The sequence below is a fragment of the Mesoplodon densirostris genome, chromosome 11 (genome assembly GCF_025265405.1).
Source record: "Mesoplodon densirostris isolate mMesDen1 chromosome 11, mMesDen1 primary haplotype, whole genome shotgun sequence".
Lineage (NCBI taxonomy): Eukaryota > Metazoa > Chordata > Mammalia > Artiodactyla > Ziphiidae > Mesoplodon > Mesoplodon densirostris.
This window is the reverse complement of record NC_082671.1, coordinates 50364494-50390632: the sequence shown is the minus strand read 5'-3', so window position 1 is coordinate 50390632 and position 26139 is coordinate 50364494. Positions and strand designations below refer to the sequence as shown.

Sequence of the window (26139 nt, the reverse complement as noted above, 5' to 3'; positions counted from 1 at the left end):
TGATAATTGGCCACAAAATCCCCCACAGGAAAATACCCTAACCAGCCATAGGCTGCTTCCCATAGACAGCTGCCTCAGTTACCCAGACAGGGAAGAAAGTTTCCTCCAATATAGCACAGACCACAAAAGCACAGTCAGGGATAAACATCTCCAGGCTCTAGGTCAGAAATGCTAATTTTTCAAGCAGAGTTGATTATCTTCACTAAGGACCCCATCTTAGCACTGGCCTCTTCTTATTTCAAACATTTCTGGAAGCTTATATCATTCTGCCAGAGCTGCCATAACAAAATATCACAGACTGGGTGGCTTAGACATCAAACATTTATTTTCTCATAGTTTTAGAAGCTAGAAAAATCCAAGATCAAGGTTCCAGCCAATTTGGTTTCTGGTGAGAGCTCTCTTCCTGGCCTGCAGACGGCTGCCTTCTCACTATGGCCTCACATGGCCTTTGGTTGCACATGTGAAGGGAGAAAGCAAGCTCTCTCCTATGTCTTCTTGTAAGGACACTAATCCCGTCAGATCAAGGCCCACTCTTATGACGTCATTTAACCTTAATTACTTCCTTAGAGAGCCCATCTCCGAATACAGCCACATGGGCATGAGGGCTTCAACATAAGAATTTGCGGGGAGACACATGCATTCAGTCCATAACAAAGCGCAACATTCCCCTCCTCTAATTCAAAAAGAGCTGAGAGTCTTCTCATGCTTTCTGGCTTGGTGTACCAACCTGCTATGGATGACTGCCAGAAAGTTGCACCCACGTCTGTATTTCCTTAACTGGTAGCTAGGTAGCTTTAGTTAAGGAAGCCAGTCATCCAGGCAGGAGGAAGAAGAGCCAATGAAAATGAGAGAGAAATAACTGTCAGAAAGTTAGACTTACTAGTGACCCAATGAAGGGAATGAGGAAGAGTCAAAACCAGCTTAAGGTCCCATAGGATGTGGCCCCATCCATCAAGGTATTCTTATTTCATTATGCCTGCCCCAATTTTCCTCATCTATAATACAATCTCATAGGGTTATTGTGAGGACCAAATGAGAAAGTATGTAAAGTGCTAAAACAGGGCCTGGCCTGCAGTAAGTTCTCAGGAAATTTTAGCTACATATAGTTACACTTCCCAATTTCCTACTCTAACCAGCCTGCACATCTTCATCCCAGATTCCAAGTCCTTGTTCATGTTGGTACTTCTGTCTGGAATGGCCTTTCTAGTCTCCTCCACTTACACAGGCTACAACATCCTATTCAGGCCCTACTTTCTCCACAAGGCCTTCTATGTACAAATATGACATTTAGCACCCGTTCAACTCATCTTGATTAAGTAACAATGTTGCTTTGGCAGCTAACAATATTATACCTTTAAGAAGCTATTTCTTAATTTTGGTGTGTTTTTCAGTGCCTAATACGGTGCTACACTGTAGATGTTCAGTAACTCCTGCTTTTTTTTTTTTTTTTCGTGGTACGCGGGCCTCTCACTGTTGTAGCCTCTCCCGTTGCGGAGCACAGGCTCCGGACACGCAGGCTCAGCGGCCATGGCTCACGGGCCCAGCCGCTCCGTGGCATGTGGGATCTTCCCTGACCGGGGCATGAACCCGTGTCCCCTGCATCGGCAGGCAGACTCTCAACCACTGCACCACCAGGGAAGCCCAACTCCTGCTTGAAGAAAGGAAGGGGAGAAAAATCTGGATTCTAGGCAATAAAAAGGTCACCTGAACCTTAAAGCAGTGCTTCTCCACTCCGGTTTCCCAGTATGCGGAGAGGTCTTGCCAGGATGATCACAAAATGCTCTGCAATTCTCAAAACAAGATTACTTTTAATTATACTTTAGTTCTAAAGCAAACCTAAATCTGTCACACAGCACCTTCTGAAGAACGGAGTGTTATGAAATCAAACAATTATAGGGACAACACAATCCCCAAAGGTCTGGGAACCATTGATAATGCTGCATCTGGTAGAGTGGTAAGGACAGAAGCAGACAGACAGCAGACAGCAGCAAAGGTAGTGAGAAATGGGTGCAGAGCATATAAAACTCAGTGGTGTCTATTCCACATTGGGCACATACATTGATATTGTCAACAATCCTGTCAGGGAGGGATCATTATCTCCAGATCTGCCTGACTTCCGAGCCATGCCCTTTCTTTCCCTAATCCTCCTTGCCAATTCTGTTAATGAGAAGGGGTGCTGCATTTGGAGATGTTGTGTGGCCAAGTAAATATGCCTTCCTGGCCATCGTCATAGAGATGGTACTTTGTGCTGCTTGAGGGAAGGGAATGGATTTTATTTTAGGAAGTTGGGAGGGCCTCAAGGGGACAAGAATAAAGAGGGATGGAAGTTGGGGGTGAGAGGTGAGCCTCAGGCCTGGGGAGTAATCTACAGGATGTAGTTTAAGGGAAACCAATTAGTTCTCCTTGTCCCCAGATATCTCCTGCCCAACATATTAAGGTGCTAGGAATCAGCACCGTTATGGTCTTATGGTTTAAGGCCTTATTTTCAGCAGGCCTTTAAGATATATGCATTACATGAAAAGAATAGTGAAAACAGGCCTATCAACATAGAAATACTAATCAGTTTATCAGATTAGTCATCACCCGGAGTGACATGACAGTAGGGCATCAGGATCTGATAGAATGAGACAAGAGCAGGTTTAGAAAGCAGGAAGGAAAGGTCCACAGCTTGGACTGTGTTTCTGAAATCACTCTGAAAGGGGGACGGTGGTGGTAATGGGCACCTGGTGTGGATTGAGGGAAATGGGAGGTGGAAAGATACTAAAGGTAAACTTAGCCTGCTTCCAAATGTCGGCTTTATCAAGCACTACCTGGAACCCTAAGTATGCTTTCACCTCCAGACACTGAACTCCAAGTGTCACAGGGTGAGGGAGGTGAGTGGGCAACTTGGATGCACATGGAAATCTGGAATACTACAGGCTACAACCATACCTCCAGCTTCCAGGAGCCACAGAGCTAAACCAGGCGCAAGGGATACAAAAGTGTCACTTTCCAAATGAGAGGCAGGTGGGCTCCTCGCCAGCCCCTGATACCTATGGCTAAGCCCTGGCAGCTTAACAAGTACCATCCACCATCTCTTGCATCCTGGGAGAAGGCTCCTCTGCACAAATCCAGTCCACCCTCTGCGCAGCATTTTTCCTTTGGCCAGGAAGGGAACCGATCCTGATGGCCACTAGAGGGCAGTATATAGCAGGGACCCTGTGCAGGAAGAGCATAGCCGCTACAGGGAAGGCTGGGCTGCTGGTGGTACAGCCGCCAACCCCTACCATCCCCCAGGCCCTGACACTCTCCTTCCAGTGCAGTCCAACTTCCTCGGAGCTTCCATTCCTAACTCAGGGGCACTTGCCTGCCTGGATTCCAGGTGTCCGCTGCGTTGGACCCAGAGGTTCCAGAAACACCCAGGCCAGGAAAGCAGAGCTAGAAATAATGGGATAGGGGAGAGGGGAAAGGTGGAGGAAGCCAGTAGAAACAACCAGGACAGGTGATCAGGAAGGGGGCTCAGGTTTTAATTCCTATGTGCCCTTGCTTGGAGAGCCTATGCCCCCTCTACCCCCATACATCTGGGTTCAGCCCATCAGGAGGGATTGGTTCTAGCCCTCTGTCCAGGTTCTTTCTCTTGATCAAGAGTGTGTGGGGACTATCAGTTATGAATTAGCTAGGGATTCCCAGGAGTCATCAGTTGGTCCAGTTACATCTCCCCCCCCCAAAAAAAAAATCAGCCCCATGTAGACCCCTTACACCACAATAGGATCGGTATTACAGTGATTCTTGAGGGAGGGACCAGGACTGCAGGCTAACAATTGGGGGCCAGAATTCTTTAAGTATCAGAACCCACAGTGGCCTGAGCCACCTTTGGAGCCCCTATGAACCGACAAAGGACGTTTTTTGGTTTTCTTGTTCCTTGGGTAACCCTGGTCCCTCCAGCAGTCGGTATGCAAACACGTGGGCAGAATGCTAGTCCTCTCTGGGTGGGAAAAGGAACTAGCAGCCTAGAAAAGGGCAGACTCTTCTGGTCTCTGTTGCTCTTCGATTGGGATGCCTCCTCTGAGAGGAGGAAGCAGGGTGGGACGACCTGCTGGGGAAGGAGAGGGGAATGGGAAGTAAAGTATGGTTCCCTTTCTCCGTACCCCCCTCCCCCAATCTGAAGGTAAATCACCATCTGAATAGAGATGTTTCCCAATAAGCTCCTGGAAGCCTTCCCTTTATTAGCCCACTTGTAGGAAAATGTCAGATGTCAGATTGGCTTCCATGTCAGATAACTGTTAACGCCTTGCCCCAGCCCCTCATCTTGCCAGGTGGGGCAAGCAGATTATTATATTACAATTTATAAATAGAAAATAAAATAAAATAATCGGGTGGGGCTGAGGCACTGGGGAAGAAGAGGAGAAATAGTCCTCGGCGACGAGTACCCATCATCAACCCCACCTACCTAGGACCCAACCTCTCAGTTAGAGGTTGCCCCTAAACCATCGCGTCCATTTTTCTCCCTATCCCTCCCTCCCTCCCAATCAGCATCGTCTGCTGCCCGCATCTCCAGATCTCAGCCCGCACGCTCCCGTTTAGGCGGATGCCAAGAGGTTTCTATGCCTGGAGCGCTCAGTCCAGCAGCTCCTCCGCCAAGCGATAGAGGAACCGAGAGTACCAATGCATGCCAGTTGGCTGGACGGCCCCGCCCGGAAGCAGCGCCCCCAGCGCGTGCAGCAGGCGCAGAGGAGCAAAGGCGCGGTGCGCCCACTGGTGACTCTCCAGAACCGCGTAGCACGAGGCCAGGACATCGTTGACCAGCAGCGTCCCGTGCGCTGTGAGCGGTGCGAACACGCCCACGGCTTCTTCCCGCGCCACTCGGGCCACGCGCGCAGGCCGAAGGGCGTCCCCGCCTGGCGCCAGCACCGAGTCCCCCGCGCGCAGCCGGCGCGCGAACACCGGTGCAAAGTCGCCTGGCTCGGGCGCAGGCCCTCGAGCGGCGAACACCAGGTGCCAGGGAGTGAGCAACAGCTTGCGCGGAGGCCGCTCGGTCTCCACAGCCACGAAAGAGGCCCGGCGCTGCAAGTCCCGGTCCAGGAAGAGCAGCACGGGCGTGGGCACCACCCGGCCTGCCGCGTCTGCCGCCAGCACCCAGTCACCGCGGTGCAGTTCCCGCAGCCCCTTCCGCTCGCCGCTCCGCAGGCGCACGGTGGCATTTCCCGGAAAGCAGCCGCCTGCCCTGACCGCCAGTGAGTTATCTGGAGGGGACAAGCAGAGAGAGGATTGAATGGAGACCAGTTCCAGAATGTTAGTACAGATTGTCAAAGACGTGGGTCAAGCCCAGCGCAGACCTCACCAGTCCCGGAACAACATGCAAGTTCCCACGGATCTGGTCCTAACCTGGACAGAAACGGAAGGGGGGTTTACAACACTAACGCCCGCTTGGGGTCCCCTAGAGTCGCAACAGGGCTGCGCACCCTCAGTTTCCCGGAGAGACCTCACCACCCACCCCGTACTGTACCGGCTTTGACAGACACGTGGACGTGGTTGCGGGACTCGTAATAGACCCAGTCGAAGCCGGCTTCCACTGCCAGGCGCGCCAGCAACCCATACTTATTGCGGTCGCGGTCGGACGTGGTGATATCCAGGGCACGTCCTTCGTAGTGAAGTGAGTCCTGAGCGTGGTGGCCGTCCTCGTCCCAGCCCTCGGTCACCCGTAGGCGCACTCCGGGCCACATGTTCATCACCGCAATAGCCAGCGCGTTCACCCGCTCTTTACAACGCTGGCGGGGAATAAAGGAGTCAGTCTCCTCAGTACCATTACCACCAGCATGGGGGCTAAAGCGACCTGGACGGGCGGGTTACTTCTTCTTTGTTTTCCCGACACCCCTCCAGTCCCTCCCAGACTTTGAGTGTCCTGAGGAAGTGAGAATCTGAATGGGTGTAGTCGCTAATCAATGCTCTCCAGAGCGTCGTTGGCGAACTGTGGGGTCACTGAGATTGAGAGGGAGCGCCCAAACCTAGTCCTTTCCCCCACTTTTAATTTCCGCCCCTCATCCCTAGTTGTTCTGGGACCTCAGTTCAACCTGGGAGAGGGCAAGAGTGGAGAGAGCGGGTGCAAGCTCGGTCAGGGAGGGGTTGAGCAGCCCGGCTCCGCGAGAGGAGCCCCTGTTTTGGCCTGGCCCCCGCCCCAAGCCCCGGCTGCCCTCCCTCCGCCTGATTCATCTTTTGTTTCGTTGCCTTCCCTGGCACCGGGCATCGCTTCCTTCCTTCCTTCCTCCTCCTCCTTTCAGCCCCTAGCATTAACCCTTTCGTGGTGCGAGTGCCCCCCACAGAGGTGCCCAAGCGGAGCCGTGCGGGATCTAGGCTGCTGGAAAAAGGGTTGGGGTGGCGGGGGCTGTGCGAAGTACAATGGCCATTCTCCCGGATGACTTAACCGAGCGAGAATCCCGGGCCGAGGCCGGGGACGCGCCGGGAGAAGCGGACTCAGCAGCTCCATCCACAAAGGCGCTTTTCAGCCGCCCCGGCTCAGGGAGAGGAAAGGGCAGAAAGCCGCGCCCCTCATCCCAGCTCCGGCCCGCCGGGTCCCCTCCCCCAGCGCGGCCAGCCCTCCCAGTTCCAGCTCAGGCTCCGCCAGCCCTGAGAGCCCCCCATCTCTCCGTCTCTGCTCCGGAGGCAGCGCAGAAAGGCGTGGGAGTAACACCTGAGAATAACGCGAGCAGCCCTTGCGCGGATCTGGGGGGCCCCCTGCAGGGTGGGAGTGGAGAGGAGGAAAAGCAGCAGCGGCTGGAAGCCTGCGCCGGGGGAGTGAGACCACGGTTATCTCGGCCGCTCCTGTCTGGGAGCCGGAGACCTTGGCGCGCACCACAGCACGGACCTCGCGGGAGGAGGCACAGAGAGGACAGCTTCCTTTTCTTCTCCCCGCTCTGACCTCTCCTCGGACTTGGTTTTCTCCTAACTGCCAGAGGGACGTTTCCCCCTGCCCTTCTTCCCGAGTCTTCTACACCTCCGCAGGGTTGGAGAAGAGGGGAGGGGGAAGACAGGAAAAGTGGTAACTCCTTCCAACTTTTTGTCGTTTTGTCCCCTAAGGAGGCCCTGAGGCCTTGACCTGCGGGGGCAGCAGCCCAGTGCAGAGCCAACTCAATGGAGGCCTTTTGCAGCCAGGGTGTGGGAGATAAGCAGGACCGAGGGGGGTTCCCAGGCCTGTCAGAGCCTCTCCTGGGCCTATCCCTTGTTCTGCCCCCTCTGCTGCAGGTGGAAACCAGAGGAAAGGGCCAGGATGTTCCATCCCTGGCCAGGAGGGAAGGAGTATCCCCTTCCCAATCTCTGGGTAGGAGGAATGCTTCAGGGCAAGAGCAAGAAGGAATTCTTTCTCCCCTGGACAGGTTTTCCTAACAAAATAACCTGGAAAACTATGGCAGTTAATCAGAGGAAATCCGTACCCCTCCCTCTCCCCCCACCTCCCCACTCCATACACAATTAGGTGGTGTAATGGAAAGTGTATAGGACTTAGAATCAGGAGTCCTGAATTCTAGTCCCAGGCATGCCACTAATTAGTTTCAAGATTTTGATTAAATCACTTTTCCTCCTGGGGCCCAGCTCTCATGTAAAAATGGGAGGCGGGGGTGGGGGCGTGGGGGGGGTGGAAGAATGTGACCTCCAAGTTCCTTCCAGCTCTGACATTTGAGATCACAGGACAGAGGTGGTCCTTCACACCTCACCCTAGGTTGGTTAGGTTCTGGTCTGCAGCAGATGCTTAATACATGGTAGTTGAATTCATTTTAACCCTTTAATTCCAAGGCATCCCTGAGCTACACTGAGTTTGAGGAACACAGGAACCCTTTGATTCTCAGGTGGGTCCATCTGTTCTTCCCATCAAAGATCACTTTTCACTCCAGGACAGTCGTTTAGACTCTAGAATAGCTTTACCTTGGTTCTGGGATGCCTCCCCCACGCCAAAGACAATTCTTGCCCAGACCCTCCTCAGGTAGATGGCCTGATGACCTGACCCTTGGTCACCCCTTTCCCAGCCCCTTCAGTCTCTTTGGCCCACAGAGCTTTAACACAATCAGGTCAGGAGCCAGGCTAAGGGTAGAGCTTTCTGTCTGCTGCCTAGCCAGCTCCTGGCCCCCAGCTCACCCCAGCCCTTCCTGCCTGGCTCGGTAGCTGACCCCCGGTCCACGCCTCAGCCATTTCCCGTCTCGCCTGCCGCCAACCTCCTTTCCCCGCCCTCCCTGTCTCTCCCAGCTTCACTCTCACTAGTCCCTTCTCCCCCTCCCCATGCAGCCTCTCCCTGGATCCCTCCTGATCACTCAGTACAGCCAGCAGAGGGGTGTGTGTGTGTGTGTGTGTGTGTGTGTGTGTGTGTGTGTGTTTTGGGGTGGGGGGCGGGTGAGGGGTGAGGAGTGTAGGTAGGTCCTTGAGATCAAGGTCTCTATAGATGAAGTCCAGCTCACACCATCCCCCGTCCCCTCCGCCAGCTGCCAGAGGAGAGCAATTGGCGGTGCCCTCGAGCAGGTGGGGAGAGGCACTCCCTTACCTCGGTCATCAAGCGGTCTGCACCACTGTTCTCCTCATCCTTGAAGATGATGTCGGGGTTGTAGTTAGGCACCAGGTCCCGGAAGCGCTCAGAGCCTCTTGTCACCCTCCCCTCGGCCGGCCCACTGGCGCCCAGGGTCCGCTCGGGCACGCTGGGCACAAATTGCTTGTAGAGCAGCGGCACGAGCTGCTTGCGCACGTATCGGCGCCGGCCAACCGGCCCCCGGCCCGGCCCGCAGCTCTGGGCCGGCAGCGCCAGAAGTGCCAAGCAGCACAGGGGCACCAGACTGGCCGGCAGCGCCATGGATGCAGCGGACTCGGGCCAAAAGGGAACGTTCTTGTCCTCACCAGCTCGCTCGTCAGTTGGGCATCTCCCCCTGCACCAGAGAGCGCAGCAGGCAGAGCTGCCCCCAGAGTGCCCTAGAGCTCTTGTGGCTCAGCACACCTGGCTGCTGCTAGCTCTGCCTACATACCCCCGGGGGGTCTGGAACCTGCTACTGACCGGCCATCATAGCAGGGAAGGGGGGTCGTGGGTAAGTGCCAATCCTGCCGGGCTCTGCCGTCAGGCTCCGGCTCTGCCAGAACGCCGGGGCTCCGCCTTAAGTGGCCCCTGGCCCCGCCCCCCGCCCTTCTCCCAGGACCGTCCCGCCCCCTACCACCGGGGCGGGGGCTCTAGTCGGCCACCGCTGGTCCACTTCGTTTCCACCCTGGAAACCAGGCAGGCACCTGCCTAGGAAATTCTAACAGCTGTACAGTCCTTGGCTGCCTGGATAAGCATCCCTCTACCTCTAAGCCTATGTGTGGCACCAAACCACCCTCCTCTGATACTCGAATTGGATTTTTGCTCTCCCCAAGCCTACCCTGGCAGGCCATGTACCCCGCTATCATCTAGGAGCTATGGGATCCAATTTCTGCCCAAGGCCAGCCAAGCCCTTTGGGCACACAACCAGAGCCTCCCTTCTGTGGTCCTCCCCCAACCTCCCCCACTTCCATCTCTCCTCCTTAGCAGTAACCAAGACTGGAAGGGCTGGAGACCAGAGGACCATTTTCCCTGGTAGCTTTGCAGTCTTCTGCTGGGAGCTTCCCCAGAGTCAGGAACAGAGCTTCATACCTATAGTCTGGTTTAGGACTTCAAACTTTTGTCCCCTCTCTTATCCTTGCCAAACACCCAACTTGTGGATTGGAAACTGCTGGAGGGCAGTGGGTACTTAGAGTCATAGTCTCTAACAGGCTAATGATCTCTTCCCTTTACCCTCCATCTAGTCACCTCTTTATCTTTCTCCTTCTCTGCCCCTGCTGGAGCCATTCGGGTCTCATCTCAGAGGCTTTCAGCCTGCAACAATTCACCCATTAATCTACTATCATTTAGAAATCTTTCTCTAAGAAGCCTTCCCTGATGTTCTGACACTGGACCTCTATGTTTCCTTGAGAACCAGTAATTAACTGCCATCCATTGTGGTATGGTATTAAAATTATGTCACCCCTACTACACAAAGCAGTTCTTAAGCACAAACTTAAACACAACCTTAGCTGAGCACCTGGCCTGTAGTAGGGTGCTCAGCAAGTATTTGTGGCACTACACTTTTTTTTTTTTTTTTTTGTATTCCATACTCACTCCTCACTCAGCTCCATGGCTAACATTCACAGTAACTTTGTGTACATTAGAAAAAAGCAGCCCTTCCTCAAGCCACCTGATTGCCATTTGCAAGAAAAGTCATAGTAACTATATATACAGTGACTGTGAGGTGAATGGTGCCCCTAGCAGTTGTGCAATGTACAATCTACATAACCATGAGCGGAAACTTTGCCTCTACCCCCAACATAGCAGGGGGGGCTTGCAGAGTATTCAAGGCACCGATAGCCTCAGGAAAGATGGAGTTAGGCTCTTCTCTGAGAATCATAAACCCTTGTCAGGCAGCCACTTCTTTTACTCTACATCCAATAGGCAGGTCAAGGAGGAAAGGGCTGGTGTAGGGGGGAAGGGGATATTATATAGGGGGATGTTATCCCATTCCTACACTGATGCCCACCGACCCGCAATAACCCAGGCACAGAAATAAGGCCTGGGCATAGGGAAAAGTCAGGTGACCAGCCAGCTTTAAGGAAGGCTAAGGGAGGAGGAGCTTCCCACTGCCTAATTGTATGGTCTAACACCAGACCCAAGTCCCCAAAGGTCACTGAGGATGCGGATGGAGGGGAAGGGAAAGGATGGTGGGAAGGACCCCTCTGTTTCTCTCTGTAGACTCAGGACTGGTGGGAGCAAAGCTGTTCAAATAGACACAGAGACAGGCCCTTTAAAAAAAACAAAGCAAACCCTGGGATCAACTTTATTGCTGATGATTGTGGCCTCTTCCTCCCTATGCCCCCATCTCTCCAGTGGTCCATAGCTCCTCCAGGATAGCACAGGGCTCAGGCTCTGCTGGGCCAGAGGCATGGGAGACAATCTGCCTCCCAAGTCTGCCCCCAGCTCAGTCCCTCCCCTGCCCCCACCCCACCCTATTGCACATCAAATCATGTAAACATGGCTATGGGCATGGCCCGGAACAGCAGTGAGGCAGATTGATGTGTAAACGAATTTGGGACCAGGAGCCAGACCCAGTCACCCAGCCCCACCTCACGCTGGGGCCCAAAGTTGAATCTGGAAAAGCAGGGGGGCCTGGTCCCAAACTCTGGCTCAGATGATGCAACAGTGCAGACAGCTCAGCTCCCCTCTGCCACCCACCCTCTCAGATTCCAGGTCCTGAGGTCCACCCACCCCTGGGCACCCCTCCAGGCCTGGGCAGCAGATGGCAGTGTCCAGTTTTCTCCCTCCCACCCCCAGCTGGAGGTCACTGGTGCTGGGTCTTCCTAGATGCCCGGGGGAAACCGGAGACCGGCAACGGCAGTCTGTCCAGCCCTGCGGAAGAGGCAGGGTGAGCAGTCAAAAGCGGGGTATAGGTTCAGTCCTCAGGGATAAGACAACCAAGCCACAGAATGGGTGGATGAGGTACGCTGCAAACAAAGCAGACGGCATGCCATCTCCCCTGCTTGGGATGACCACTGTTCCAGAGGGCTCCACCCCACAACCCCCCTACCAGCCTCACCCCCACTCCCTCTCACCAAAGGCCCGGATCAGCTCTGCCCGCACAGCTGCGGTGAAGGTTTTCACCAAACCGAGAGTGGTGAGGCCCGCGAAGGCTGCGTTGTAGAGGAACACGATGTAGAAATTGCCCAGCCAGTTGAAGCGTCCAAAGTCACCCAGAAGGTCCAAACGAGTGAGCCCTGAAGTACAAAGGCCAAGATGGGAGGTAGGCTCCCCAACCCTTCCCTGGCTCAGAGCCCAGCTTTCTGCTGCCTCCTGGTGGCCACATCTCAACACTGCAACTGATCGGTTAGCTTCTATTCATTAGTTATTCCTATTTCCCAAGCTCTGTCTCAGGGACCGTTCAGGGCTGTTGAAGAAAGTGTCAGCAGCTAGGCTTGCTTTAACTTCCCTTCCAGAGTTTGGCATCTTCTCCTCCCATGAGGGGTCCCCTCTGGCTCCAGGAGTCCTGAGGAGCATCCTGGGCCTGCTACTTGTTCCTGGGCCAGGAGCCTACAAGCCAAATGTCACCAAATGGTTTTTTTTTAGTACACAGAGCAGTGTGGAGGCTAAGAGCTCTGACTCTGGTCATGGCTGCTTTGGTTCATATCGGAACTCCACCCTATCTAACTGTGTGATCTGGAGCAAATTCCTTAAATATCTGTGCCTCAGTATCTTCAACTATAGAGAAAATAATGGGACTGTGAGAATTCAATGAGACAACACACATAAGCACTGTATGTGCCAGACACTACTCCAATACTTACCGAGCCCCTGACAATACCTATATAATCGTCATAAATTAAACTTCTGGAGCCCTGCCCCCTCCCACTTAAACAATATTCCCACCAGCATCCAACCTAAAGGAACTAACTGGTGGACCCACAGGCCAAGTTTCCTAATTCGCCATGGCATAAGTACAAATGGTAGAGTAGAGAGAATATGAACTTAAGAATCAAATAGAACTGATTTAAATACCAAATCATGTACAGTATATGGATGATGATGGTGGGGAGGTGGGGAACCTATGCAACTCCCCTACTACCTTGGGTGAACCAGTTACACTTTTGAACATTTTTACCAGGTAATGCTAGATCATAGCTAAAGATGGGAGAAAAATTGAGCATGTTATTTGATGCCCAGCGTGTAGAAAAAGCACTGGACACTGGACTGGGGTTCAGGAGACAGAGGTTCTAGCCTGACTTGGCCTTGCTTGTCAAGCTGTATAACTCTGGGTAAATCAGTTAGCTTTTCTGTTTCTCTTTTTTTTTTTCTTTTTTTTTTCTTTTTTTTTAATCTTAGTTTGGCCATGCAGCGCGGCAAGCCAGGATCTTATCTCCCCGACCAGGGATGGAACCCGCACACCCTGGAGTGGAAGTACGGAGTCTTAACCGCTGGACCGTAAAGTCCCTGTTTTTCATCTTTTAAACGAGAATGTTGGGACTTCCCTGGCGGTCCAGCGGTTAAGACTCCGTGCTTCCACTGCAGGGGGCGAGGGTTGATCCCTCATGCCACAGAAAAAGAAAGAACTGTTTATCAGATGATCCACCACCGCAAAAGAAGATTTGGGGGAAAGTGGTGCTTCTCCACCAAAAAAAAAAAAAAAAAAAAAAAAAGGAAGTAAGTAGGGGAGAGGGGAGGCTGTGGGATGGATGTAGCAAATGGAAAAAGTATGAGCTTTGAAGCAACACTCCTCTGAAGCTCAGCGTAGCATTTTATAGAGCCTCTGTTTCTCCATCTGTATAATGGAGATAATCCCTCCTCATAGGTTGTGGGAATTAGAGAGAGCATGAATATAAAGTGTCTGCTTAGTACCAGTAGGTACTCAAAAAAAGCCAATTCTCTTACCTTCTTTTGCTACTTACCCAGGGTTCGAGAGAAGACAGGAAGTGCTGAGCTTAGGACAAGGAGACAGACACAGTTCCCAATTATCTGGGTGGGATTAAGGAAAGGGCAGGTCAGGGTAGCAGAGCTGCCAGCACCTAGTGCCCAGGCACGCCCCCCAGGCCAGCTACCTGCGTCATGGCTGTGTCATGCCATCTGGGCCGCAGTCCCCAGAAGAGTGGAGAGCTGTAGAATCCCACGACCGAGGAAACCATCAGGTAACTGTCACTGGGTTAGGGAAGAACTGGTCTGCTCCCAAGGATTAATGCCTCATCTCAAAGGGAACAGACCTCTCTCCCCCAGCACTCCTTTCAAATCAAGTCTTTCCCTTCCTTCTGAACCCCGGGTTGGCCAAGTCTTGCCCCCTTGCCTATCACTCCCACCGTAGCTCTGCCCAGCAACCCAGAGGAGACAGGTTTGGTGAAGAGAGGCAACGGTGGGTTTCCAGAAAGATACAAGATGAGTACGACCTGAACGACGGCACCAAAGGAGCCCAGCTTGGAGAAGGAGACCTGGCCCAGGGAGGCACCCTGAGAGATGGAGCAGTGTCACTGTGCAGCACGCCCCACCATCATCAATGTCACCTGCACCCAGCCTACCCTCTGGCCTCAGCTTCTGCCCCCTCACCCGGCCTTTCTTAGGCCCTCCCCAAAAGATACGGTGGGAGGGCAGCCCAGTACCTGCATGCCCCGGGGCATGGCAGCCTCGTCAATGAGCAGCTCCAGGATGTGGATGGCCACAATCAGCACAGACAGACCCTGTGTGAGGCAAAGTCATGGACTCCCATCCCTGTCCCAGCCCACGGTTGTATCCAGCGTTGAATGTTAAGAGCAGACACTCTGGTCCAACACTTTCAGTTTCCAGTTAGCTGTGTGGGACCTCCTGAAGGCTGATGCTAGCAATAGAGCACCTTTGAGGGTATTATAAGATGCACCCTCTCCAGATGGAAGGATTGCAAAAAGGCCAAATAGAAAAATATACCTCTTCCTCCAAACAAATAAGACTTATTCCCAAGTCCAGGATGTAGCAAATGGGGGGATGGACTGGATTTCTACCCTTATTTTCACCCCAGAGCAAACCTGCATAACTGCTTAGGCCCTGCGTGGGCTTGGGCAAACTCCTTAACTTCTCAGTCTCGTCATCTACAAAATGGGGACTGATGTGCTCAGCACAAGGCGGGACACGAAGTAGACACTCAATGAGAGGCAACTACTATTATTGATGATAACCAGGTCCTTGCGTCTCCTCCCTGCTCCCTGAGAAGGTCTAAGGTACTCAAGAGCCTACTACCTCCCACCCACACCAAGGCTGGTATCCGTACCGTCAGTACCAGCAAGCACAGCATGGCCAGTGGGTAGCCCAGGTTCCGCTGCCAGGCTGAAGCCTTCCGCCGCTTCTCTGTGCAGGGATGGGAAGCAGTTAGCAAGGGCCTAGAATGAGGCTCTATTCTCCTTGGGGAAAGCAGGCATCCCAGTGCCTACCAAGCCACATACCCAGCAGGACCCTCTGTGTCTGCAGAGCTAGGACCTGTCTGTGCAGCAGTTCCATGTCCAAGGGCAGCCAGCAGGAAGTGGGATCTGAGGGCAGAGAAGATGGTGCTGTCCCCGAGTCCTGCACAGGCCCTGCCCAAGCCACGCTCACCATCCCAACTGGGAAGAGCTGCGTCTCACTGCAAATCCTGCGGGTCAAAGCTGCCTCCTCAAAGGCTGAGCAGTGCAGCTGCTCCTCCAGGTCCTCCAGCAGCTGTGGGCGGGGGAAAGGGAGGGATGGGCTGTCAGAGGCTCCCTGAGCCCAAAGGCCCCAGGAGAACCCTGCTCATCTCAGGTCTCCTTTGTCCTACTCCTTCCCCTACCCTCATTCACCACCCTGTGGCCAGGAACTTTATGCAGTCCCCTCCCAACTGCCTTGTGTTCTGCTTTGTATGTCTGGTGACCAGCTCCAGGTAATGAGGGTCAAGGATACAGGAGCCAGCGAAGGCTGTGGCCCTCTGCAAGGTGTGCACTGCACAACTGTAGGATTGCTTCACTGTTTGGCTCCAGCTTTGCAGGAAGCACCCCCCCTGCAGGATCAAAGGACAAGGAGCACTACGTACCCGGGGCTTGACCAGCAGCTTCCCAGTGACCGAGAACATGCGGGCGAGACCTAGCGGAGTACACACTGTGGGGACAGGAGCCAGTCACCTGCCAGACCCTTCTCTCTACCGCTTCCCCGACCCACCCTTCCATTCCGTCTTCCACCCTGGTTGCTCTGGCCTGAGGACCTTACCCATTCCCTCCCAGGTCCTGAACACTCACCCAGGAGTAGCAGGACCCCGAGGAAGGAGATGCAGGAGTAGAGGTAGGGGAGGTAGTACTCCCAGAAGTCTAAGGGTAAAAAAAAGTACGTCAGCCCATCTCTCTCCTCCTGCTTACTGGGGGATGACGGGCCTCAGAGTCTAGGCAAAGGCACCAGACAAAAGCCTATAGGGGCTAGGAGAGTAACGTAAATGAGGAAAGCTGGCCAGCAGAAGAGGGAGTGGCAGAGACTCTAGCAAACTGGAGATCCTAAGCCCTATCTAAAGGGCACAACCACTATTTGGCCCAAGTCACTGGGGCCGAGTGTGGCCAGATCCTCAACCTTGTCAAGCAAAGCCAGAAACCTGGATGTTAATGTGAAATCTCCCCGTTTCAATGGACTCACATTTTTTTACATCATTGCATGGGCCCAATGGAACACTTCTACAGGTTGGATTTGGCCTGAAATCCATCAGTTTGAAACTTCAGTCTAAGGGAGAAGGGTCCCAAATTTCTCCACTTTAGAGGGATACAGTTGGTCCAGGCAAGGGAACATCAGCCAGCTGAAGAGTCACCCAGCCTGGAGGGTGGGGAGGAAGCTGGCCTTCTCACCACAGAGGGACTCCGTGCTGGCCTTATTGTTGTCCACAATGGCTGACGCCACCCACACCATTCCCAGCACCAGCAGAGTGAGGAGCATCAGCATCACCACTGTCTCGTAGACCCGGGCCAGGACACCCTACAGGAGGAGGCAGTAGGTGGGGGGGGGGGTGGGCAGTGTGGGGAAGGAAGGAGACGGCAGAGATGGCAGCTTGGCTGGGGAACCAGAGAGGACCGGATTCAGGAGGCAGTGGAGGGCGTTTCCCTCTTACTTTGCTAAGTCACTCTGTCCTCCTACCCCACAGTCCGGGATCATTCCCTCTACTGGATATCCTTCATTTACAGTCCCCCTCCCCAGATCCCTTCTGCATCCTTGTCTTGCCCTGGGAGGCTGACCCCGAGGTCTGTGTCACATAAGCTCTTTGCCCTCTGGTTTCCTGTTCACCTTGCCCAGTGGGAAGGGCTGGCAGGAGAGTGGAAGGTAGGAAGAGAAAGAGTCCAGGGTATTTTTTTGTGTTTCCTCCCACCTTGGGCACCTTTGACACTAGCTCCTCTCCTGGGTGGCCACGCCTCCCCAGCTTCCACTATCAGTGGGTTCCAGAGACTATTTCTTCCTTTGGCTCCCACAGGCTTGGGGGGGGGATGACTTCCTGTCGTCACTAGTGCCTCAAGCACCTTAGTGCTGATTAAACCTCTGCAAATAGTCTCTTCATTAAAATCTCTTCAGTTGAACCATCTCAGTGGAATTCTGTCTCCTGTCTGCACAGATTGATTGATACATTCCCCCACTCACCTTTCTGGAGCCAGCGAAGCCCTCAGACTCCGTGAAGAAATATGCAAAGGGCATGAGGAAGATGAGGGACAAGTTGGAGAAGAGGAAAACGAGGTTCCAGAGGCCTAGAGCAAAAAAGGAGAAGCAGAGATGGTCATTAAGGGGGGACCCCAACCCACTGGGGACTGACCCTGTGGCAGGGAAGGCGGGCGGGATGGGGTGCTCTATGACTGATTAGCCCAGGCTGTGTCTGCCCTACCCTATCTGCTCCCCATCCCCACCCTCAGCTGCAACCAGGATCGACGTACCGTGGATGAGGGAGCCGTTGAGCCACTGGATGTAGTAGTTCCGAGGCAGTGAGAGCAGCACCTCGTTGCTGATGATGGAGAAGGGCAGGAGCAGGACAGCACCCAGGGCGACTGCCAGGGTGAAGGTGCACAGCCCGAGACTGGGCGGAGAAGGGGGAGTGCCTCTGATTAGCTCAGGCACTCACTTCCCTGGGCCCAAGAAGCCCCATTCGTCCCCACAGGCACTTGTGACTTCTCCTAGAACCAGCTGTAGCCGTGACAGACCTAGGGAAAGAGCTGTCTAGCTGGGGCTCTACCCACTGCCTCCCCACCCTAGCCCTTCCCTCCAGGAAAGACTTGGCATGTGCGATGGGAACACCTCAGGCATTTATGGGAAACTGGTCGCCTGCCATGTCACTTGCCCAGACTGTCCCCAGGAACGTGGTCTTCCCGCACTTGCCTATAGGGTGTGCCGGGCATGATGCCAAGCTAAGGGGCCTGACTTCTCTGCTCATCTCAGGGAAGTGGATTTCTGAGCTTGCCTTCTTCAGCCTGGACAGAGCAGTGTCACTCTGTATGGCTGTGCCCTATGGGAAGGTACTAAGGCCAAGGGGGGACAAGGGGAGCTGAAACCCAGCTTCATAGCCAAGGCCTGTGCCCTGGGCTGCATCAGCTGAAAAGAAGGGACAATTATCTAGCTGGTCCCTGGGAGGTGAGAGCGGGGGTTGCCTTTTAATCTGTTGCCTGTTGAATCAGAGGGGTCATCTCTATATTTTTCTCTTTAGGTGCTGGTGAATAACAACAGCCTAGAGTAAGGGCCATCCTCTCAGAACTAAGCATGCCCTGCCTTTGGGAGTTCCACCTTCCCCATCCCCTACCATTTCCATCAGTCTGTATCCCCACCCCACTCCCTCTCCAGTGGCTGCTGGGAGGTGAAGCCAAGCTGGAGCCACTTCTGGTGACTTAGGCCCGCAGAAGAGGCTGCTTGAAGCTCCCGGCCTAACCAGGGAGACAGGAACAGCAGCTTTTCCGAGCATCCTCGGGATAGCGTAAAGCCAGAAGAAGCCAGAAATGGGGCGGAAGCAGAAAGTCTCTCTTCTGACACCTTACTCTCCCCCAGCTCCGGGGGGCCTCTCTAGATCCCAGCTTCTAAAGGCTACTCGTGCCAGGTGCTGAGGCAACGACACTTACGCAATCTTGTTGACTGTAGCATCTTCATCATCCGCTACAAAAGACAGAGGCGTGGGGAAGAGGCAGGCCATCAGTGTGCAGCTCTGGGAGCCATCTGTGTTGCACTGTACTCCCCTGCTCCCTCCTGTCTCCTGAAAGAAGGGCCTGGGCCCACTGAGGCAGCGCTGGGCAGGAGGCCCCGGGAGAGCTCACACTCTGAACCCTACAACCTATTCTCTGGCCAGGGTGGCAGCTTAAAAATCAATGGTCCCAGGTGGAGAGAGTATGGACCAGAAATTCCCCCACTTCCCTCCTTCCCCAGCTCTCCTCTATCATAGGTTCCTCTTTGTAAGCCGCAAATACAACGAATGACTGGTCTGTGAGGTTGGTTACATCAGTGGCTAGGTATAGCAAAGGGAAATGGCAGGGGCACGGGGGGGAGGGAGAATCATGGAGAAAGTCCTCAGGGAAATCACACTGAGGACTAGCTGCCTTCTTGGCTGAGGGCGCATAAAGCCGTCTGGAGGGGAGGAAAGGTTCAGGCCAGGACAGGAAGATCTGGACAGGCTGGAGCTAGGAACTGGGGTAAGTGTGTCCCTCCCCTTAACCACACAATGCCTACAGAAAGCTTTAATCTGAACTCTCTACCAAGAGAAAGGTCACCATCACCAGGTGCTGGGGCCCCAGTGGTCAGGGAGGTCTCTGGTCCTGGGCATAGGAGCAGTAGGAGAGGAGATGACAGAGCTTGTGCCCATGGTAACATTCACCCTGCAGTTGCCTGCTTTAGGTTCACAGAGAGCTTTCACATTAGCCATCATATCTGGTCTACACAATGACAGTGGACTGGGTAGAGACTGTTAGGCTCATTTTGTAGAGGATGAAACTAAGGGTCACAAGAGTTCCATTACTTGCCCTATGGCTCTGTTAGTTGAGGGACCTCCATCTAGACTTTCCACTCTACCACCTTGTCTCTGCCTGTGGAGGGAGGGAGGCAGAAGAGGCAGAGGCTCCGGAACAGCCACCTCTCCTTTCCCAGCAGGCACCATAGGCCTCTTCCCTTGAGGCTGGTGCCATGGCAACGGGAACACTGGCAGAGGGCAGGCAGAAGGGAGGGAAGTCACAGGTACCTGTGGTGAACTCAGCAGGCTTCTTGAAGAGGGTCAGGGCGATGTGGCAGAGGATGTAGAGTGTCGCAAACAGAAGTGTTGAGATCTGTGGCAGAGTGTGAGCGAGATGAGAAGCTCTAAGCCCCACACATTTCACAGCCCCAATGGCCTCTCTCTTAATTCCACAGGCACATTTTCCCAAAACTAGGCTCCATACTTCCAGGGGTTCCATCTTTCTCCCCAGTACTTCCTTCTAGTCAAGGCCTCAGGGGCCTACAAGAAGCATCAGACAGGGGCTGTCCCATGCACTTGGGAAAATAGCACCATGCCCAGCTCTACAAGGGTTTTTTCCTAGGAAAAAAATAGTTCCAACTGAACCCTGGTTGGTAAATTGTCAGAGAAGACTCCTAGAGATGCACATATCCACACACCTGAAACAGGCCACAGAACCAGAGGGAATTTACTCCTAGCACATTATTGGAAAAGGAAGCAGGTCTGAGGGGAAGAAGGGGATGTCTGCACTGTCCTGGTGCTCCACCCCCCTCTTCCTCCACTCCCACCTTGATCCAAGCTCTATGAGAAAATAAGTAGGAATCATGTTCCTAGACCAACTCAGAGCTTCTACTCTGTTTATTCAGGGGCCCTGAAAGATCAGGTCTGCTCTGGGCCAAACTAGAGCCTCTTTGATGCCCTGTCCTTAACAGTAGGCTTTAATTGGGGCCCCACATCTATAAAGTTTCTAGAGCTGGCATCAGCCCCTTTAAAAGCTATCAATCCCTGGTCCCTACCTAAGGTGATTTGCAACTGCAGGATAGGCCTCAAAGGGTCTGTCCCATGCCCCTGGGTGACTATTCCTCCAATGGACAGTTATGGCAGGACTTGGCCAGGTTATTCTACACATGCATGCATCCCTACTCTACCGCAAGTAAGCTGCTATTGCCCAGGGAAGGAACCACTGAACAGCTTGGCTCCACAACCAGGGCCAGAGAATCTTGAGATGTTATCGTGTTTGAAGTAGGCAGGATCAGGGACTTCCCTGGTGGCGCAGTGGTTAAGAATCCGCCTGCCAATGCAGGAGACACGAGTTTGAGCCCTGCTCCAGGAAGATCCCACGTGCCACGGAGCACCTAAGCCCGTGCACCACAACTACTGAGCCTGCGTTCTAGAGTCTGCAAGCCACAACTACTGAGCCCACGTGCCACAGCTACTGAAGCCCGCGCATATAAAGCCCATGCTCCGAAACAAGAGAAGCCACTGCAATGAGAAGCCCGTGCACCGCAACAAAGAGTAGCCCCCACTCGCTGCAACTAGAGAAAGCCCTCACGCAGCAACGAAGACCCACCGGAGCCAAAAATAAATAAATTTAAAAAAAAAAAGAAGGCAGAATCAGTCTCATAGGTGTTCCAGTCCCCAAGAGGAGCTGACCCTACAGGGAATCTGCATACAGCTCTCTATGCAAAGAGAGAAGCCACAGACCCCAGGAGAACCAAGGGTCCAGGACAAAACTGTAGCTTTTAATATCAGGGAAGTAGGGTAGAATGAGCCACTCAGGTTGTAACTGCAAGATTTTTACTGTCTAGTGCTCTGCCCTGGACTTGCTTAATAAGCAGGAAGGTGGGAGGGCTCAAAAGGTCAGACTGGAGTTCCACGCAGTTCCATGCAGTTCCAGCAGAGGCTAGGTCATTTTCTAGAGCAGGGGATTGGAGCCAGGTGGGGGAGGTACTAGAAGCCTTCAGGCTGCCCTTGGCCAGCACTGATGTCCTCAGCTAATGGGACTAAAGGATGGGGGAGACATCCAGGAGGCTGCTTCTCTGTCCAAGGTCTCATCCCTCCCTGTTCTCTAGGAATGTGGGTCTCTGGCTCTAAACTGTCTCAAGGCCTGGGTGTGCCCACGATAGGCCCAACCCTGTCATGTGGAACTATCCACTAAGAAACACACAAGGAGCGCTTCCTGAAAGCAGATCTGGAGTTCTACACACGGACAGATATACTCCCTACTTTTCAGTCCTCACAGATAAGGGCAGACCTAGCTATGCCATGGCTTACTTTAGCTCTCCTCCAATCTGAGGCTGCCCAGGGCAGACTAGGGCCAAGTCTGAGAAAAATGAAGGATGACCCCATCAGTGGGTTCTCCACTCACTAACTTCTATTCTTCTAAACCCTTCCCTTTCCCTTTAGTATTTGGGGGTGAGGGCTACCCAGGGAGCTCCAAGGGAGGAGACAGAGGAGAAAGGAGAGAGATGAGGGTTCAGAGCAGGTCTGAGAAAGATGAGATCCCCTAAACTCCACTGGGTGCCCCTGGCCCAGAAGTGAGGAGTCCCTTGCTGTGTGGCAGTTTCAGCTGTTACTTTAGGTGGCAGTGAGGCAGTAAGGAAAGCAGCCAGGTGCCCTCTGTAGCACTGGGGGAAACCACTAACAGGAAATCCTTGAATGGCTGGGAAGCTAGGAAACTCGGCTTGCAGGATTTCTAACAAACACCAATAAGGGGGAGGAAAAGAAAGGGAAACTTTAGTTGTTCTCCATCTCTACACAGTAGAATCCACCTCAGCAAGAGTACCTTCTTCTAAAGTGGGAAACCCACCAAAGTCCACTGTTCGTCTCCCCTTCATCAAACATTATTTGGGTTTGAGGGGTAAGTGCAAATAAGCCTCCCCCCAGCCAAACCCATCCCTCTCCAACCATCTGACTAAAACCGGCAGGCTCACCAGACTCCCAGACACACGAAGACCTGCACTCCGAACACGGGCAGGGGTGGGGGACAGGAAGGGGGGGAGGGGCGTGTCGAGTGGGAGGAACGGAAACTGATCGGCTTTGTTTATCGCGCAGCTACCCAGCTGACCCGATCTAGGGATTCGCCAGCCCGAGCACTGGTCGGACCAGGGCCCTTCGTCGTTAGCCCCTGGACCAAGCAGCGTCTGCCGGCACTCTGAGCCCAGGTGGTCTCACTCCGACCCGGACTCTCCCTCTCCCGCGACTCCCGTTCCCCACTTGGTCCTACCCTTCCTGCCCGGGTCCCGCACTCACAATGCACTCGCGGACCCTCTCGTGGAATAGCTGCTCTCGCACGGATAGCACTTCGTAGTCAGCTGCTTCCATACTCTTCTCAGCATGACTGGGGCGGGGGTGTCTCCGGGCCCGGGGAGGACCAGCGGGGATGAAACCGCCGCTGCCAAGCACCCGGACCCAGCGAAGGAGCCTTTTCTTGCAGCCTGTGACGGAGACTCGGGGTAATCTGGGGCTCAGATTCTGTCGTCTGGACGCCCTTCCCTTAAAGGGGCAGGCACCCGCGGGCCTCGTTTTAAAGGGCCCCGGCCCCCCGCTGCTCCCTCCCCTTTAAGGTCAGGCTTCCGTAGAGTTTCAACGCAGACACCCGCCGATAGGCACGCTAAGAGGAAGCGCAAGTCCAGGTTCTATTTTACTAGAGGCAGAGTGACAACACAACGGATGGGCGGGATCATTCCACGGAGCGGAACTCATTGGCTCCTACGGAGCTGCCGCTCTTCGCTAGAGGAACGCTGATAGGCTCGCCCCGTGAAAAGAGGCGGGATCTTTGGGGCTTACCGGTGCTCGTTGTAAAACTAAGCAACTGTCTTTTTCACCTCCCGAAGTTGATAAGCAACGAGTGTGACCTTGGTTAAATAAGCCATTTGGATCAGGCCATCCAGGTGGAATGTGAGAGTACCATAGGGTTCTGAAAGGTACCGCTGCTCAGTAACAAAAGGCCCGTAGTAGCATTTTCTTTTTTTTAATTTATTTTTTTATACAGCAGGTTCTTATTATCTATTTTATACGTATTAGTGTATATATCTCAATCCCAATCTCCCAATTCATACCACCACCACCATCCCCTCCCGCTTTCCCCCCTTGGTGTCCATACGTTTGTTCTCTACATCTGTGTCTTTATTTCTGACCTGAAAACCGGTTCATCTGTACCATTTTTCTAGGTTCCACATATATGCGTTAATATAGGATATTTGTTTTTCTCTTTCTGACTTACTTCACTCTGTATGATCTAGATCCATCCACGTCTCTACAAATGACCCAATTTCGTTCCTTTTTATGGCTGAGTAATATTCCATTGCATAGTAGCATTTTCTGAAAGTGTTTATTGTGGGGTGAGGAACTCCAAGGAGTTTTCACTCAGTCACTTTTGTGGGAGCCCTAGTGTGTGCTAGGACAAATACCAAAGAAAAGTGGATAAGAAACTACAGAAATATCCATCTGAAACTTTGTGAGGAAATGCCCACAGGGGATCATGGGCTGAGTCAAACATTAGCTGACCACCTACTATGTGCCACTCACTTTATAGATTTTATCTCATGTTACCCAGGGAAAGGTATTATGATTAGCATTTTAGAGATTAGAAAATGGTGAGAGGTTGTCACAAGGGATGAAAGTTACCTTCCTATGACCTTGATACATGTACTGTTTGGGAAGTCCCACCTTCATGGAGTTAAACCCTTCCTCTAAAATGGAGGGAGCAGTACAGGGAAACTTAAAAGAAGGGCTGAGTTTTGCAAAGCCCCCCACTGAAGAATAAGAGTGCAATTCTAAAGGACTAAACTGTGTCCTGTTACTATCTGAGCAAGAGTCAGGGGCCAGAATGAACAAATCAATTCTGTACTCTTGAAACAGGGCATGTACTTTTATCTCTATTCTGTTTCCCCAGTGATTTGAAGTAGAACCTTGGGAAATAAAAAGCATATACTTGTATATACATACATATTTGTATTTGTGTGTATGTTATATATAATATACTACACATGTGTGTGTATGTATGTATGTGTATATATATATATATATATATATATATATATATATATATATATATGTCTTTGGTAGTAGCAAGATAATGAGAAGATGTGAATAGCTGATTTCCCTTTTAGCAACCAAGCTTGGAGAGAAGAAAATCCAATGGGGAGAGTGGGCAGAGGTAGAAAGAGAAGATAGCTGGCTGGGTCCTTGGCTCTATTGCAGGGAAGGAAAGGAGAGCACAGGGAGGTGGCTTGGGCCTATTGCATGACCCTGGTGCTTAAATCTTACCTTTATCTCAAGCCAAAGTACTTTAACGATCTTGTTAAAACACAAATAAGATCTGTCCCTGCTCAAAATCCCTCAAAAGCAATCCATTTGCACTTAGAAATTCACCTGCCTTAAAGTAAGAATACCAAGCCCTGGGAATTCCCCAGCGGTCCAAGTGGTTAGAACTCGACACTTTCACTGCCGAGGGCCCAGATTCAATCCCTGGTCTGGAAACTAAGATTCCACAAGCCTCCAGGCGCTGCCAAAAAAAAAAAAAAAAGTTCCTCGGGGGTTACCAAATGGTGGCCTCTGGGCTGCATTAGACATGCTGTGTTTTGTTTGGCTCACAGAATCGTTAATAAATTTGAACAAATATGCCCTTGTCAGCCCAGCTGTGCATTTGATTTTGTGACCTGTGAGCTAGCACTGCTTCAACTTGGCATCATCTTCATCCTGACCTTTGGTCAGTTCCTGGTGGACCCTGCGAAGCTCTTTCCTTCCCCAGGGCTCTGCACTTGCTGTTTCCTCTGCCTGGAAGAGCTCTCCCCTTCCCCTGCTTCTTCCCTATTCACTTTTGGTTGGCTCTGGTCTCCTTCAGGTTTGAGCTTAAATGTTACCCCACTGCCTTATCTAAAGCAACCTATTTTTGTAATTTCATTTATCACAAGTTGCCATAATTTAATTTGTTTGCATTTGTTTGTTTCCCCCGTATAGGCTCCTAAAGGGAAATAATCATATTTGTTTTGAATGTGGTTACTTCCTTAGCTCTTAGCCCCCTGCCTAATTCATGTAGGTGCTCAAATATTGGTAAATGTAGTGAGAAAGATGGCAGGCATTGCTAATTATCAGAAGAGCTGGGTTCTGGTTCTAGCACTGTCATCCTGCGCTATGCTTGATCTCATTTGCAAAACTAGAACACCCTTAAGATTACTTCCAAATCTATGAATCTAATGCTCACGGTCCTTTACAGTTTACAAGGTGCTGTGACATCACCCAAGTCACAGACTATTACATCTGATTCTTTCAACAGTTGGCTAACATAAACTCTGCTTAGAGACTTATCATCATCCAGAATGTACAACTGAAGTGAACTTTAAGAGGCAAAATATCAATAAGCAAATAAACTGGAAACCTCATAGTATAAGACAAACTTGAGCTCAGAACTGAGAGAAAGAATCTAGAAGACTTCCCTTGAGAAAGTAGTTTTGAACCCAGCAGCAATCTGATTTATTTGCCCACAGGTCCTTGAGTCCTTGTTTACAAATCCATTGGAAGCACAATAACTTTTTTCCATTGCCTGTGTTTAGAATTGGTGAAAGCTTTTGTTTACTAAATTACCACTCAGAACACTATGCAAAAAGACACTACACATTCTCTTTTTAAACTTACCAAATCTCGTAAAGTTGCAGGATACAAAATTAATGCACAGAAATCCCTTGCATTCCTATACACTAACAACGAA

At 52.3% G+C, this 26139-nt stretch overlaps 2 protein-coding genes across 3 annotated transcripts; both read right to left on the bottom strand.

Moving 5' to 3' along the window:
• Positions 1-4596: 4596 nt before the first annotated feature.
• DHH (desert hedgehog signaling molecule) lies at positions 4597-8806 on the bottom strand. Its single transcript, XM_060114189.1, has 3 exons — positions 8504-8806; positions 5486-5747; positions 4597-5222 (listed from the first exon to the last, which is right to left on the bottom strand). Exons 1-3 carry the CDS (start codon positions 8804-8806, stop codon positions 4597-4599), a joined length of 1191 nt encoding a protein of 396 aa, XP_059970172.1.
• A 2016-nt stretch (positions 8807-10822) lies between these two features.
• On the bottom strand, positions 10823-22981 carry LMBR1L (limb development membrane protein 1 like). Of its 2 annotated transcripts, none has more exons than XM_060113049.1 (17): positions 22680-22981; positions 19677-19761; positions 18571-18604; positions 17401-17540; positions 17114-17217; positions 16333-16459; positions 15742-15810; positions 15540-15604; positions 15118-15190; positions 14941-15024; positions 14769-14845; positions 14128-14205; positions 13904-13977; positions 13579-13669; positions 13429-13495; positions 11602-11763; positions 10823-11388 (listed from the first exon to the last, which is right to left on the bottom strand). In XM_060113049.1, exons 1-17 carry the CDS (start codon positions 22749-22751, stop codon positions 11177-11179), a joined length of 1614 nt encoding a protein of 537 aa, XP_059969032.1. In that variant the 5' UTR covers positions 22752-22981; the 3' UTR covers positions 10823-11176. The 2 variants fall into 2 exon arrangements, with proteins under 2 accessions (XP_059969032.1, XP_059969031.1); XM_060113048.1 differs by having other exon boundaries at positions 11243-11398; positions 22680-22850.
• Between the last annotated feature and the right edge of the window lie 3158 nt (positions 22982-26139).